Here is a 17,441-nt window from a genome sequence, read left to right on the forward strand (position 1 = left end):
TACATACAGTATATACAAATAACAGCTAAACCATGAAAATTAACATATTTGTATTTATTTGCATCTGATTCTTCATCACGGCTTACGTTCGAGATTTTTACAATAATTTGAAGAAGAATATTCTAGTATGTAATTGAATGGGTGATAACATACTCAAGTAACAGAAGTTTAGTATGTACGTGTACATGTATGTATAAAAATAAGTATTAAGTTGAGAAATTAATCAAAGGAAAAATGCATTAGTTATGCACGAAGAGTTGTATTCTATTAAACACTTCGTATAGCTAGTGTATATTCTACAGTACCAATTCTCTGTAAATTGATGTTATGTAATCCCTACAATCATATGTTATATTATCAACCAATATCTTCTAAGTGGTTTCTTTCTACACTGTCCTTCATTTGCATTTTGTCTTATATTTGGAAATCATTTATGAACCCATTTCTTTTACTATAGTTGGGTTATTCTATATGGCGGCAGTTTGGTGGGAGATAAATCTTCCAAACCAAGAAACTCTGGTGAAAGATTTATTTTCATTTTTTCCACCGGTAGAAAGTATCTAGTCAGAACAAGTACCATTTTCACTTTATTCAGGTTGGATATATCAGTAATGATGGCTAGTAAAGTACCAACCTTATTAAATCAAAAGATTACACATGAAATTGTCTTGACGTAGTGCGCTCTACTAACATTCAAATTAATAATAAATTAAGATTAAATATGTAGCTGATAATGTAAAACTATATAATACCAAAAATAATAGTTTGAAATACTGTAATGAAGATAAAGCACACAAAAATGAAATAAACGTTGTCACGATTGAAAATCGATACAAAATGTAAACCGATGTACAACAGGGCAAGAATCTTCAAACAGGAACGTATGATACCCTAACTAAAGCCACGAATTCACGGCGAATTAGTTATTATTTAAGCTAATTGTGATGCATCACTGTATTAATATAGTAATTTGTACTCTCTTCAAGTGTTTCCACTATTTTCACAGCCATTTGTATATAACTAATAATTGTTTACATTTGTGATAAAGCAATGTTAAAAACAAACTAATGTGAAGCATTGTGGACGAAGTAGTCATGGATTAAAAGGTTAATAATGATATAGAAAAGCTAGAATTTAGAAGTTATGTGTATTTTTATTAATTTAACAAAACATTTAATTACCTTGTTTAGCTGCAGATCTTCCTGCTACTGAACGTCGTAAACCCTTTGTATATTCTGAAAACAGATAACAATATAAAGAAAAGTAAAACAACGAATTATGAACGTATTATTACATAAATTTAATACTTGGATATCTTTCTTAAATGCTGGATTCTCTACTTTTTTCTTTAATACTTCACCGAAGATGTACAATAGACCTATATGTTCGAAATACTGTCCCTTGTATTGTTACACATTCCATTTAAGTCTAATTCATATTTGAATATTACTTTTCATTCTCAATGCGATAATCTTAAATCACATTTCAAAAGTTATAGAAGTTTTGCCTAGAACAATGATGGTCAACCTTTTGATTTCCTGAGCACCGAAGTCTTGAAATCTGTATTGGAATTCAATCTGGAGTTTAAAAATTGCAGTATTGCAACAGTGCTAATACAACGTGGTCTATATTTCTGCCGTGATTCTAAAATATGGGTTGCGATTTTTGCAGCTGGTGTGTGAATTGTTCTAACTTCTTTACAAAAACTTGAAGTGGTATAACACATCTTGATTTTTTGATTGACGCTTCATACTTGTTCAAATGGAAAGGTACATTATTTAAATACTTAGCCTTAGTCACAAACTCAGACCATATTTAACACACAACTTGAAGGTGTCAATAGGTAGGAATGATCCAACATTGCATTTGTATGTATTACACAGGGCGTTACGAAAATATTATAATCCTCATTTAAATATTATGTATAACTAGAGATCAGCCAAATAAGAGAACGGAATATCCTGTCTAGGATATAATAATCCATGGATCAGGTTATACATATGGAATATTCTGAAATGTTTTAACACTAGAATGTATACTAATTTTCATAATTCCAAAGTTAGTACTCTTAAACTATGTTTACTTATAAAACATATATCTACCACAATTTTATTCAATTTATAACCACTTTCCTTATAAAAATAAAAGCTAAGAAATATTAATCTAGCTGTTTCCACTGGTGTAAGTAAAGTGATTCAAAAGACCGAAAGAAAACATTAAACTTAATTTAAAAGTTTTAGCACTTACGAAACGCTCCAAAACTAATTTTCTTTGAAGTGTCTCTCTTTCTAGCAAATGAAACCTGAAATATGAATTTTCATGTTATTTGGTAAAATATTAACCATAAAATTTATTTATTTATTTATTTGTTCATCAGCGAGTCTGTATAGCTAGAAGTCTAAAGTCTAAATTTGGATATCATCCGTTTATATCGTTTGATGCCTTCTATCCGTAAATTGAATACATGATTTCATGCATCTAAGTTATGCATTATACCCAGTATGTGTAGCAATGATAACTGGTTAAAAAATTCTTAATTTTATATTTAACTTCTCTAAATTTCCACCACTTGAGGAAAATCTGCAGTAATGAGATTACTTTCTGTCTTTCTCTCTCTTCGAAGTTTATCCAATATAATGGCCTAACTTTGCTATTAAATTCTTAATTAATAAATATTGGTTTAATAATAGACTTATAAACATAGATAAAAAGTTGAGTATGTGTATAAGTATGCTTGAAAAGGAAGAATAAATAGTAATATTTGTAACTTGCTAATATAAAATCACCATTATTATTGAGCAAATACAAGAATTGTAGATTGACCTAAAAGTATGAAGAACAGAAAGTCTAAACATGGCTATTAAAATAAAGGATCTAATTAGTACGGCCCCGGGACCACAACGTGCTAATAGAAACCAAGTTCGAGGAGAGACTAACATATTTAAAAAGAATAATTCAAACTGGTCAGAGTTTTCTGTGGTAAGGTCACAAAGAAGAACACATTTATTTATACAGTGACTGCTCACTGAATGGCGAGCACCCCTCCACACAAGGAAGTATGGCCAGTAGTCGAGCTGATTACATGACCACTCCGACTGGTAATATTGCAAAAACAGAACATATTACATGTTGGCAGACAGCATGCTGTTATAATGGAAGATGGACAGGATTTATCTGCATTCCAATAGAGCATGATTGTGGGTACCCCAGCAATAGGTGCTTCAATAATCCAGACAGCAATACTTGTCGGATGCATCCGTTCCTGTGTAGTGAATATGTACAAGGTGTTGGAAGAGAATAGGGTAATGATCTCCAAGAGACGGAACCGCAGGGTCGTACGAAAGTTCAAGAAGTGGGGTGAGCGTAGCTTCAAACTGCTCATGACAACCAAGTGAGCCATCAGTGTCCTGGAATTACGTGACCAATACAATAATGGATACACACACAACCGATGTGTCTCTCAGATCGATTATGTCTCTCTCATTATCCCAGAAAAACGGTAAAACCGATTAAAATACATTTTTAAACATACAACTACTTCGACCTGGGTTTCTATAATCTATTCGTCAAAATTCATATGCTAAGGGGATTTTGGGACTTTAAAATTTACTTAGAAACACAATTTCTCACGTCCTCCTTTGAATTTTTGAACATAGCGCTTAGATCCAGCTCGGTTATATCAATTCATTCCGATTGAAATGCGCATCCTAAGAAGGAATAGTAAAGGATGTTCAAGAGAAGGTTCAACATTTGCCATAATAATATTATTTCCGTTTTAGGAGCGGGAATTTCGGCTAGTGTACAATAGTCATATAAATAGCGGTAATAATCAAAACAATGAAATCGCAATAACAACATTAAACTTACCTCATTAATGTGCATCGGAACACTTTCAAACATGGATGCAGATCGTAGTTGTTGGTTGCTTCCGTCCGTTTTAACAGATACACTATAGGATACGTGAAACTGCATCTTATGTGGGGTCCAAAGCTCATGAACTCTCTTGAAAATCGAACCCGAGTCTCCCGCGTCGAAGGCGAGTATGCTAACCATATAGTCATGAGGGGACTGTAGCTTATGAGTTGGAAAGTAAGACATATAACTCGTGAAGTGTTTCCAGAGAACTAGCGAACCATAACTCACATAATTCAACACCAAGTCGAGTCAACGATAATACTTGAGAACACCTCCTACTGTTTTTAGCTTCAAAATTGACAGTATCAATAGTGTTCAAGTCGTGAATTTGAAAGGTCCATGGAATGTGTTGGAGTACATTATGATGCATGTCTTAACAAGTCGCCCTGTACGTAGGACCTTAATGTCATCGTGGTTGATTGAGACGTTTTCTGGGAACCGGGAATTTGTCCAAGGATTTTATTTTCAACTACTTGTAGCCTCCGTTCTTTCCTCAAACTGAGTGACCATGTTTCGCAACCATACAGCACAATAGCTCGAACTATACTTATATGAAAAACTAAACTGAAATTATCCATCATAAAAGATTAGGATAATAATAAACATTTCCTTTATGCCTATAATTGACTAACGTTATGCTAACAGAAACTGTGAAAATATTATCTTCATTATTTGAAGTTTATAACTACAAAGTCGCTGTTATATTTATGTTACTTTATTCATTGGCTTTGAGTACATAGCTATCTACAGATTTAAATTTTACAGAACTACCCTACTTAATGAAAAACAGGAGTTTAAGTATAGAATTTATAGATATTTAGCCTCAGAAAATAACTCCATATTTATTAAAACATTTTTTTAAACAAATGTACTTTTAATAACAGTTTTATTATCGTTATCTATAAAATATATTTCATTAAGGTGTTTCAAATTAAATATTTTACTAAATCATTAAAAAATCTAATATTTACATTATATCAAATTTGAACTTCAAATATCGAGATCAATACTTTGATTAAATACAAGTCTTAAAACTAATTTGTTATATTTCAATGTCACAAAGTTGTTATTTATTTATTTATACATATGGTATTATCGACGTCTGTAGCCTTAAACCAGCACGTACGAGAAGTGACATACCTCGGAGAGCACACTAACTGAGGAAGGAAGAAAGCATCCTGTGGCATGTATGTTAGATACTATCACATTTCCCTGATGTAAATGAGTAATGTCACAAAACTAAATGAAATGTATATAAGTATTATGAAATACTAGGAAATCCTTCATTTATCCTAAATTAATTATTTTCTATTAAGTACACAGAAAACATTAAACATTTTCGTAGCTTTATGTAATATTTTTGTAGATACATTTACCTGTAGTAGCAGAAGAATTATTAGTACAAAATTCATCTTCATTTTCAATGTTAAAAGTTTATACAAAGGTTTTAATACTGGCTTCACATGAATAAACGAAAACAATGATTCTCTTAACTTTGAAAAGAAGATAATATCGGAGCTAATATCAATAAAAACATATATTACAAATACAAAAAGAAAAACTTACGTTACTATATATTAAGTAGTATTCAATTGAAAAGAGAATAAATTACAGTATATGTTATTTTACATACTTTACAAAACAACGTTTCTTGTATGTCTTCAGTATTTTTCCCAATATATATATATATATATATATATATATATATATATATATATATATATATATATATATATATATATATATATATATATATATATATATATATATATGTATGTATATATATTTAGATGAAAATCAAATTTTAGAAGACCCTTTATCGTTATTTTAATTACGAATGTAATTGAAAAACAAATATGAATATTTTTATTTTGTTACTTTATATCTTAATGTTTCTTTGTAGCACTGGGATGTATACATGAAATGCAATATGAAATTCTTAACTATGTAATCTACAGAAAAACAAACTAGGTGTAACGCGAAGTACATCAACACCTAGTTCCGAGAATTTTCATATATATCCACTAGCACTTTCTTTTGTTCACAAGCCCAATATAACACAGAATATTATTACTCTATCTGTTGTACTGTACAATTCCGATGTTAAAAATTACAGTATATATATATAGTGCAATATAATTTGATAATTCTCATAAATATAAGCTATATACAACTTTTGTTTACTAAGATGTTATCTAACATTGTTATTGTGTTTGTGTCATAGAAGCACAATATTTGGTGATTAATTAATAAATTACAAGGTGTGTTTAAATGAAAAGGCACGAAACGTCGTACAAAAAAAAAACCAGTTGAAATAGGCAACAGTTTAGAAGTAGTAAAATCAAGACAGAATAACTATATTATTCATTCAACAAAAAATGAAATCAGAAATACAAGAATATGACTAGACAAAGAAGAGAAGGTGATAATATGGAAGAAAGTTAAGTATTTGAGATCAACACTACATGAAATGCTGGAATAAAGGAAGATGTAAATGGAAAAATTAGTAGCAGTTGGATAAAATAGAGAGAAATAGTAGGAGTCTTGTGTAACCAGAGGTACCAATACGTCTAAAAGGAAATATTTACAAAACATGCTTTATTAAACAAAGTGGAATGTTGGATGACGAAGAAGAGAGACACAGAAGTTGTATGTTGCTGTGATGAAGATGTTGCGCTGAATGAGTGGAGTGATGCGTGAAGACAAAATTAGAAATGATACGATCCCAGAAATAATAAAGGTAACATTAGCAATGAGAAAACTGAAAAGAAAATTTTAGTGGTTTGTGTATGTAAGGAGAAGAGCATTTTCCTCACAGAGTGGTTGCTGTAGAACAATGTAAAACGTGCGGAGGCCAACCCAAGAAGAAGTGGGTTGACTCTGTGAAGGAATAGATGGCGTAGTGTAATGTTTCAGTGGATGTAACACAAGACAGAGAAAGAACACCGATCCGTGAAACCGACCTCAACTTCCTGAAACAATATTTTAGAAGGAAAAGGAAGATTTACACACATCTTGAATAAAATAATCTATGATGTAAGTTTCTTTTACTAATAGATATACAAGTTTCTACATACTGCATTCTAAACCCTTAACTGTGCTGGTGGGGTATTTAAACTCCACGGCATCTCTTCAGCAACGTACATTTTATCGTTGTAGGTAGCGTACATTTGTTGCCCAATATAATTCCAAGGAAAGTATTTACAAAGAACATCACTTACACGTTTGTCTTGATTATGTGTAACCATATCTGCAACTATTGTGCGCAATATAACTATTACTACAAGATTTATATTGTAATTTTAATGTGGAGTTTTCAGATACCCCACCAGCAAACAAACGTCACATTTTACCACTTAAGAGTTAATAAATTTCCTGACATCCTTTTCAAAGTAAATTCACATCAATAGATTTTTATAGTACACATCTTATCATTATATCAAAGTTATCATTACATGTCTACTGTTTTTTAGAATTCGATTTTAGTTTAGTTTCATTTTTCAACGAATCACTTAAGAGATTGGCTGTTGCTTTCTCAGCATGATGAATCGACATATATTTATTACACATTTCACAAATTTCCATTTATCACTATTTCCCATATATAACATCTAATTTTCATGGGTACTTACCATAATCCTGATGTTCTCTGGTTTGTATTCGTGTATCACTAACACAAACTGATTTTCTAACAGAAACTGACACACAGTGATCTAACATATTAACTATTTAAGCATCAGTAGTGAACATACTTGTTTTAATTTAACAGATCCAGAAAGAACATTTTCATTATACTATACGCACAAGAAAATTACCTACATTCTACTGTGGCCAATTTCCAAAATTGAAAACAACCTGAATGTACAGATAACTTCTGAGTTAATTATAAACCTAAAATTCAAATGTTCACTAACATTGAAACTGAATAGATATTTCTGTGCTAGATTTCACAAATATTTGTGCTATCTTTTTGCTCTATTAAGCTTTCATTCTATCTCCTTAGATTTTTGTTGTATTTCTAGTCACATGTATAAAATGATTTAAATTATTTAATAGACCATGCACAGACATAAATATTATTTTTTACTTCACTAAAAAAAATCAAAGACCAGTGACACTGATTATCCAGTCTCTATAGTATGTTGCATTCGTATACACATTGATTCCTTCATACATTCCACAGTAAGTTGGAGCAAAGGAAGCCACGCCTAATAACACTTGAGAACCATCTACTTCAGGACATACCAAAGGATTACCAGAATCACCCTGTCAATAAAAATTTATTCAGAGCAATTAATGCAAACGTTAAAAATGTATGAAGATTGTATAAAATGTTTCAGTATATAGAGTTTAGCGCATATAAATGCTGTTCCATTAATGAATTATGATACCTCTTTAAAAAGTGGATTCTTTCTCTACGTTAGCAACACGGTAACTTAAGGTACACATCAGTAATGCATAGCTATGGGTCCTTGCAGTGACTCGATACTGGAGGAATTGTACATAATATGCAAAGTGAAGATTTATTAGTTTCGCAAATGTCAGAATCTCGAGTACCGAAGGATTGGTGCTTTGATCAGAATCACGTATTAGATAGGGGGTCATAATTGAATCGATTATTGTTAAAAGATGATATGTTCCATTTGAATACATCACAGATATCCCTTTTAAACAATGACCGATTCAATTCATTGATATGCATATATCGATTTACGTTTTCTTCCCTTTTTCAAAAATATTAATCACAAAGAAGTATATATAACGATTGATTGATTGATCGATTGATTTAAACCAGATATGTGCAAGTTTCCTGTTAATACAGGATGGGACAATAAAAGAGGATTTACTGGCATCGAGGGCAGTACCCGACAATGAATAACACTTTTAGAGAAGAAATAAATAGATATACTCAATGGTGAAACTCGTTTATCGTACGCTAACATCACAGGAACACACAAAGTGTTATAATGATTACCAAAACTTTACTTGCTAAGAAAAGCAGACAAAATATGTTGTTACCATTTTAGTAGGAGAGTTGATCTTTCATATACTAGCCTCTCAATGTTCGATAGTGCACTCAAATAGAGGAGACTGTTTACAAGGTGGATATCAGTTTTTCAGGAAAATTTTGAATTCAGTTTATGATATTACATAAAAAATACTTTTTCAAGAACGGATAAGACGAACCAGATCAAGAGGTTCAGTGAGCCAGGACCGGCTGTTACACATAGTTGGTCTAGATCAAGCTTGATTGGCATAGCGGTATACTTCAACGAGCACAGTACAAATACAAGACATTATATTGTGCAGACATTCCACTCTTCCCAAGTTACTAGTCATTAATTTTTCAATTTTTACATATTGAAATCAAATTTCTCTAAAAACTAGATGAGTTGATTCAATGTTTGGGTTTTGGACTTAGTTGAATCATTAGGGTTCATTAAAATTAGATTGGTGAGACTAATCCGGTCTTGGCCAAGTATGACATGATGATAGATTTGATAGGTAGAGTTAATACTCATACGGAATATTATAATATAAAGATCATTCGTTTTCAAATCAGTGGTCATAGAACTTGCGTTTCTAACTTGGACATACATTCGTAAAAATTTCAGGAAAACGCAATTAATGAAACTCATGCAAACTTTGACCAAACTTGTAATGGTGGTAGACTTCGATAAGAATAGAATGTATTAAAATAGTACGAAGGTTCTTGCTTTCCAGACCATTGGCGATAGAATTTGTGTTTGGACATAGCGAAATCAAGAAATTTGATTGAATTGCAGTAGATGAAACTCACTCGACGTTTATGAAATACTTGACGTTAATAGAGCATAATGAGTTGAGTGACCATGTAATATATTATTGTGTGTAGACGTTCAGTTCCTAAGCTATTTACCACCAAAACCGGGGTTAAGATTAGGTGAAAATTTCTTAAACGTTTCACTAAATCGCAATCGATAAAACTTGTTCAACTTTTGTTAATCTTGCAATAGTGCGAGATCTCGATTAGCTTAATCGGAACATGAGGTAATGTGGCATGTATGCCTTTAGTTCACAAGATATGTGCCATTAAAACGAGATTGACGTAACGCATTCCACATGGGATACGTACAAAATCTCGCGCCGAAACATCGCCGCCCAAAATCTCGCCGGCCAAAACCTCGCATGGCCAAAACCTCGCCGCCAAAGCCAAGTTGGCCAAAATCTCGCCTGCAGCTTAATAAAAATTCACTGTAGTATAACAATATCTGCCGTTTTTCTTATAAGTAAAAAGAAAAAAAGGAAGGAAGAGCTTGGTGTGGTGAGAGTAGGGGCGACGAATTCTACTTCGCCCCGGACGACGAAATCTCTAGCTACGGCTCTGTATATATATATATATATATATATATATATATATATATATATATATATATATATATATATATATATATATATATATATATATATATCCCACTCTCCCTCCCTTTTGTTGTGCCGACAAAGTGAAATTATAAAAGACATCCTAGGCTCGAACCTCATCTATGTTGAAAATTTGATTGAGATCGGTAGGATGGCTCAGGAGGTATAATGTAACAAACATAGTCATTTAATTTTATATATATAGATTTCCAAAGCATGCATTGGAATTTTTCTTGTCATTATTTTAATGTAATTATGTGTTATTAATAAATATATACATATAATAATATATAGAACATTCTACATTGAAGAAATCGTTGTGAAGAGGTTTTATCTTGACGACATTTCTTCCCAGGCGACACTACGTCTCGGTTAATTTAGACCAGGCGAGATTCTGTGTCGCAAGATCATCACAACGAGGTTTTGCTCAGGCGAGATATTGGGTATGGCGATATTTTGGGCGGCAAGGTTTTGGCCAGACGGGGTTTTGGCAAGGCGAGATTTTAGCCCGCGAGGTTTTGGGTGGCGAGGTTTTGGCCAGGCGAAGCTTTGGCCCCGCGAGATTTCGGCCCGCGGCGTTTTGGGCGGCAAGGTTTTGGCAAGACGGGGTTTTGGCCAGGCGAGATTTTGTCCCGCGAGGATCTGGCCGCGAGGTTTTGTACCTAAACCATTCCACATATTTTGAATCTATTTACATGATGTTTCTTAACACTTAGATTTAAATAAAACTTCATATTTTGTAAATCTTATTTTATTCATTACTCGTTGTTTGATTGATTCATTAATCTTAAAACCTCAGAGAGAATTACTTTATCCATGCTGAAATACAATCGTTGTTGAAAATATGTTGAAGTATACTATCATAGTTTTGTTTCATACGGATATGCATGAAAAACATTATGTAAATCTAAGTTGTGATTTATGTTGAGGAAAGAGTCAAGTTCTGTGCTATTTTTTGTGCTTTACTGCCAGATAATGTACCAATATCAAAAATTTCAGCAATTAAAATTTGATATAATATTCTTAAAAGAATCTTTACGTGTTAGATTTACCTTTAGAGACATTTACCTATATCACCACTTACCTCACTTTTAGATTATGCACATACATACGATTTACTTTACGTGACATTTCAGTAGTTCCTTAAACTTTATTGCCAAAAACAGCTCGGTTCTCTCCTTAGTTTCTTGTTGAAACCATGGTTAACAATTTTATCCTTCTGTTGAAACCGAGAAAAGTTCTTTAATTTTGTTGTATTTTGATCCTTGATACAACTGCTCCCTTGGTAAACAATGTGTCATATAGAGCTTTCAATTTAAGAAGAAACTAGTGACTTAACACTCGAACGTTCGGGCATTTATTCAAACTTAATGACTCATGGGTAAACAACTTGTTCTCAATGGCTTTTTATGTCCTTATTATTAAATAATCGTTGAGAATAATTCATAATATGTATCTATGATACTTATTGTATATCTTTCTCATCATATGGGCTAAGCAATGCCATAGCCATGTAGGGAAGTGGGTACTGTGCCTCAGAGTAAGAGATAATTCTGTAGAGTCGTATTTAATTAACTAAACTTAAATAAGTGTTACACAAGTTTTTCTTTTACCCCAAAAATGTGAACTAAATTTTTACACACATTGCAATAATTTTTGTTTTCACATCGCTTTGCCATCTAATGCAGATTTGCGCTTTGAGAGTGGTATTTGGGGTGTATTATTGTGTTATCTTCTTCTTATATAATCAACAAGATTCTCTGATGATTTCTGTATACGCTCTTTCCTCAATATGCCCAACCCTATTACAAAAATACGAAGAAGATAGTTGTATTGCTATCATCAACTACTGTTAGGTTTTGAGGCTATGATATAAAAGGACAGAGAGCCTTGCTCGAGCAGAATTATTCACATATGATTATGTACTGTCCTGGTTTGTAAAAAAAATTGACATTCAATGAATTTACTCTAGCTCTCAGTAAACAACGCGAATCTGTCATTTTGTAGAGGCTGGATGTGTGGTTTGTAGGTCATCTAACAAATACTATTATCTTGATAAAGAAATTACAGACCATTCTTCTTTTACAAAATTGCATATCCAAAATTTCATATCATACTGTATGAATACCGTTATTCCTACACTGATTCAAGCTATATGCATACATTATTCTTTAGTACGTATAGCACAGGATGAATATGCTTCATTACTTCATGTTCTTTGTTGTTTTAATATCCCTAGCAGTAGCAAGCTTATAGGACACGTAAATATACAGCTTAAGGTGAAGTCTGATTCACATAAACTGTCACGAGAAACCGAACCATTTTTAATTGCTGGCTGCTTGTAATGAGACCACATGGTCACTAGAGAGTACTCTGTAAGAACAATTAACGTAATCATAAGAATAACTGTGGATTTCTTGTGCCCTCCCTGCTGGTTTAATAGGTAGTGTGCACGCCTTAGCTGCATAGTGACCTAGGTTCTTTTCCAGGTGAGAGCTTATTTTAACGCATTACAGTTGTCTGGATTTCACCTCAAACTTGAAGGCAAAGTCTTCGTTGCTGAAACTGTGCACTAAACATTAACCAACAGACAAACATTACTTTCTTTGCTTCCGTTTAACCTATCTAAAGTTTTTTGACATATTAATGTGTTAGTTAGCTCGAGTGTATTTCTATTGTGTGCAATAAAAAGTTTGCCCAATAAATTGCAGTAGCACATTGATATTTTATAAGCACGTTAACATAAAATTTGACAACTGTCATAAATTGAACAAACTATTTATTATACATATTGTCCATAACATCCCTTTACAATTTTAAAAATTCGCTAAAGATGCAAACGACGAGATATGTAACTGAAATTTGTTTTACTGTATTTAGTTAGCTAATACTCAATTGTGCATTTCATACAACATTGTAAAGAAAGAGATAGCTTACATTTGAAAATGGTTACTCTCCAAGAAAAGATACAATATGTGGCACGGTCCATTGAAACACAATCAGACACATAGATTCAGCGAAGCTTCAGGAATAAATATAGGAAACACCCTCATCACATCCATTTAATTTGTGAATGGCATTTGTCCATTTTTCTTAGTTTACAATTTGTTCAACAATTACTTCAAATGTTTATTTTGACCTTTCGATTGAATATGTGACACCACAACTGGCTAAATTTCAACCAACTGTCATTCACTAGCACAATGGTCCATCACTACATTGGGGCATACGTGTTTATGAGTTTTTGTAGCAGACATTTCTCGATTGGTTGGTTGACGAGATGACCTAACTTTCTGACCCCCTCGTTCACCAGACATAATGACCCTAGATTCCTTTTTGTAGGGCTATGTGAAAGACATTGTGTATCGAACAAACGTATGGGACATTACTGATCTCAAGCAAAGGATCACTGACACCATTGCTATCACTGATGGGGCTATAGTGGAAGTGGTTGGAAACCAAATATTGTCTTGATGTCCTTCATGCAACCAATGGTGCCCATATTGAGGTTTATTAAGTGATGAAAAACTTGAATATATACTGCGACTACACTGAGTATTCACTGAATTGCGACCACCACTCCGCACAAGAAGACATGGCTAGCAGTCAAGCTGATAACTCAAGAGAAAGAATATACTCGAGGCTACATTTCCGCAGACAGCCAACACACTCTTACAATGAGAGGTGGGCATGATTTGCCTGCATTCCGAAAGATCATGATTGTAACAGGTGCATCAATAACTCAGACAACTACATTTGTCGGATGTATTGCTTCCAGTGTAGTGAAAGTGTACAAAGAGTGGCAAGAAAATGAGATAGCAACATACAAAAAGCTGTACTGTAGATGCGTATGGAAGGTCACACCGCGGAGCGAACGTCGCGACAAACGCTCCTGGCAGCCAAACGAACTATCAGTATCTGGGAATTACGTTACCAATACAACAGTGGATGCACAATATCCATATCACATGCAGCTATGCGGTGTACACTGGCACGCATAATGCTCCACAGCAGACTATCTACTTGTCACTTACCTTTCACAACTCATCACAGCCGACTTCGTCATGTTTGGGCACAGAAATTCGCTAATTGGACCGCGAATGATTGGAAACATAGTGTTGGTTTGATGAATCACGATTTGTTCCACACCAATCGGGCGAGCGCGAAACTATGGACCCCTCGCGCATGGTGTGTACTGTACAAACAGATGCGGGCTGCTATATGGTTTGGGGATTCTTTTGTTAGCATAGTCTGGGATTGTTGGTGTGCATATACCGCAATGTGATATCCGTTGTGTACCGCAGGTGTTAGGGGATCACGTACACCCCACAATGTAACATTTCTACCCACACGCAGACGGTATCTTCCAGGACGACAGTGCATGGTGCCACCGAGCCAGGACTACCTGCTTGGCCTGAGGAACATTCCACGGAGATGCAACATATGAATTGGCCCCCTATCTAACCGGATATTAATCCTACGAACATCTATGGCATGTTGTGGAACGAGCTCTTCACGCCATGACTCATGCACCGACATCTGTGGGTTTATTATGGGATGACATCAGGAACATATGGTGTCAGATTCCCGTGGAAACATATCAGCAACTTCTAGAATCCACGTTACGCCGTATCTAGACCGTCCTTCGAGCAAAAGTTGGATCAACAAAACATTAGGTGGGTGGTTGCAATTCAGTAAGCACTCAGTGTATGTGACTCATTTTTATATATTTCTCTTCATATTTGCTTCGAATAAACTCTGAAAATTATAAAAAGTCTTTACGGACACCCGTATTTCAAAGGAATACAACTTCGGTTAATTTCACTAAAGGCGCCTTTTTTCAATTATTTATTTCAGACATTTTAATTTCAACTCTAAAAATACTGTATATTGTTGATTTTTTTTACATAAAAAGTAACATAATTCTGTTTCTGAAAGGTACTACTTCACAATATCTTAAAGCAAATACATGATGCGAAGACTCAGAGTAGAAACTTAAGAATACAAACCAAATACATTTGGGTTTCTATCGGCTTAAATTGGTCAGAGTGTATAGATTGTATGATAGACTAGGATATTTTCACAAACATTTGAGAAAAACAATCAGGTAAACTGCACAAAGCTACACACCTAAATACTAATAACAGCTCTAAGACAAAAGTTTAAGGATAAATATAAAAGCCAGCTGAGTTTGCTAGTATAATAATAGAGTAGGGTGACTTTCAGCTCTAAATTCGTTCGAAATAATTTAAATGGTGAATAAATTATTTTTGTGTATTACTGGTAACCATCTTTTCTTTCTAAACTTAGTATATCTCTTTTCAACCCTACAGTAAATAAACTGAGTAATTAAACTTTCCAGACTTCCCTCAACAAAAGCAAGCTAAACTAATGTTTTAGTTTTGTTTTTCTTGAATACCTAGCTTCTAAAATTAAGTAAAGCTATATCAGTAAGATAAAGTAATTGCCCTCACCTGGCAAACTCCAACCTCGCTATCTTCTTCTTGTACACATACATGCGTAGTTGTAATTTCAAAATTACACTTTAATAGATTGCACATTGAAGTACTAATAATTGGCAATACTGCATATTGTAATATACCAGGAAATATCTTTCGAAATTTTTCTTCGTTTTCTGGTCCTTTTCTAACGTTTCCCCATCCAGAAATAAAACACTCTGTCCCTAAAAATAATTAACATGAATCTTCAAAACGATATCGTTACAATAGACAGTGCTAAACTTGTAGTGTCTGGCGCAACCTCTCCCTTGAACGTGTATACAAACTTGTTACGTTCTTACTTCTAACTTCAAAGATTACTTTCAAAAAAGAGTACTGTAAACAAAGAGCAATTTGAAGTTCTGAAATTCTGCCCTTCTGAACACTTTCTGTTAAATAATATGGAATCAAATACTCTCTCATATAAACTGTAAGATACAGTTATGCTTTTTGACTATTAATAGGCTTCCCCACAATGAAAGTTTACGAGTATTTTTCTTATAAACTGTTCCTTCCTTTACCAGTTAGCTTGTAAACAAACTATATATTGTGCATGACAGATGTTATTATTATTAATGGTAAAAACGAATAACAACCTCGAATATATTAATTGTTTATTAAAAACTAAGTTCATGATCAATTATTATAAAAACAAATTCAAAAAATAAAAACACTACAAACTTTAAACGTGAACGAAATATATATATAATTGTAATAATATAACTAGGAAATATCTGGAGAATAGCAACGAGTATTGAGATGTTTAATTGCATGTAAATATAATTTATATTTGGACTTCTTACAAAACTAAACGTTTGGACCATTACCTTGAGTGGATTCTTTTGTTCACTACTGAAGAAGAGATATTATAATGTAATTTGTTACTATTTACACTATAAGTTAACCCACGTCATATATATTTCTATCAAACCTTAACATTTGCATATTTATATTCCACACATTTTCATTTGCTTGTTATTATCCGTTTCTTATTTTAATTATATTTGTAACTATTTATTATCTTATTATCGTTTGCACAAAATTGTTTCGCCAATATTAATTACATTAGCTCTGTGCTTGACTTTGAATGCATTACCTAGACTACGAATACTACATAAACTACTTTTAGACACTGTCCACATTACTGACACTCTCTGAACACCTCTAGATGACACATATTTATCCTTTGTAAATACTGTGTTGTCCAAGTATGTACCAGATGTATGCACAAAATGTGTGTCATCATTTTGTTTTTGAACTATTTGCTGAGAAGAAATCTTTTAAATATGTCATACTAGATACTTACTTTTAGAGAAGTAACGCTTTTGGACAAGCGAAGCACACTTTATAAACACTTTCATCAATTTTCCTCTTAACGTTTCTACTAAAATTGTTTCAGTGGTGTTTTACTTTTTACAGTGTACCACTTCTCCTTGTTTACTATTTTTATTTGCACTTTCAATATTACAAAATAAAACTATTTATTTTTAACATATATATTCTAACCCTTATTACTTCTTAATATTCCATTTCAAATCTTTCGCCAATATAGTGCCAAAGCTCAAACTACACCTTTATTTTTTAAAATTTTGTAATTAAAAGTATCGCTTCAGCCTGCTTTTCCAT

The 17,441-nt window shown here is 33.0% G+C and overlaps 1 protein-coding gene across 1 annotated transcript in view; it reads right to left on the reverse strand.

Moving 5' to 3' along the window:
• Positions 1-7,318: 7,318 nt before the first annotated feature.
• Positions 7,319-17,441, reverse strand: part of LOC145677492 (renal glandular kallikrein-like) — an 11,220-nt gene continuing 1,097 nt past the window's right edge. Inside the window, exons 3-4 of the mRNA XM_081747970.1 lie at positions 15,792-16,000; positions 7,319-8,181 (exon numbers count right to left, since the gene is read on the reverse strand). Of these exons, the coding sequence (XP_081604096.1) occupies positions 8,017-8,181; positions 15,792-15,878 (252 nt within the window). The 5' untranslated portion in view covers positions 15,879-16,000 and the 3' untranslated portion in view covers positions 7,319-8,016. The remainder of the gene's footprint in view (positions 8,182-15,791; positions 16,001-17,441) is intronic.

The sequence above is a fragment of the Thermobia domestica genome, unplaced genomic scaffold (assembly GCF_964235325.1).
Source record: "Thermobia domestica unplaced genomic scaffold, izTheDome1.hap1.1 HAP1_SCAFFOLD_947, whole genome shotgun sequence".
Classification (NCBI taxonomy): Eukaryota; Metazoa; Arthropoda; class Insecta; order Zygentoma; family Lepismatidae; genus Thermobia; species Thermobia domestica.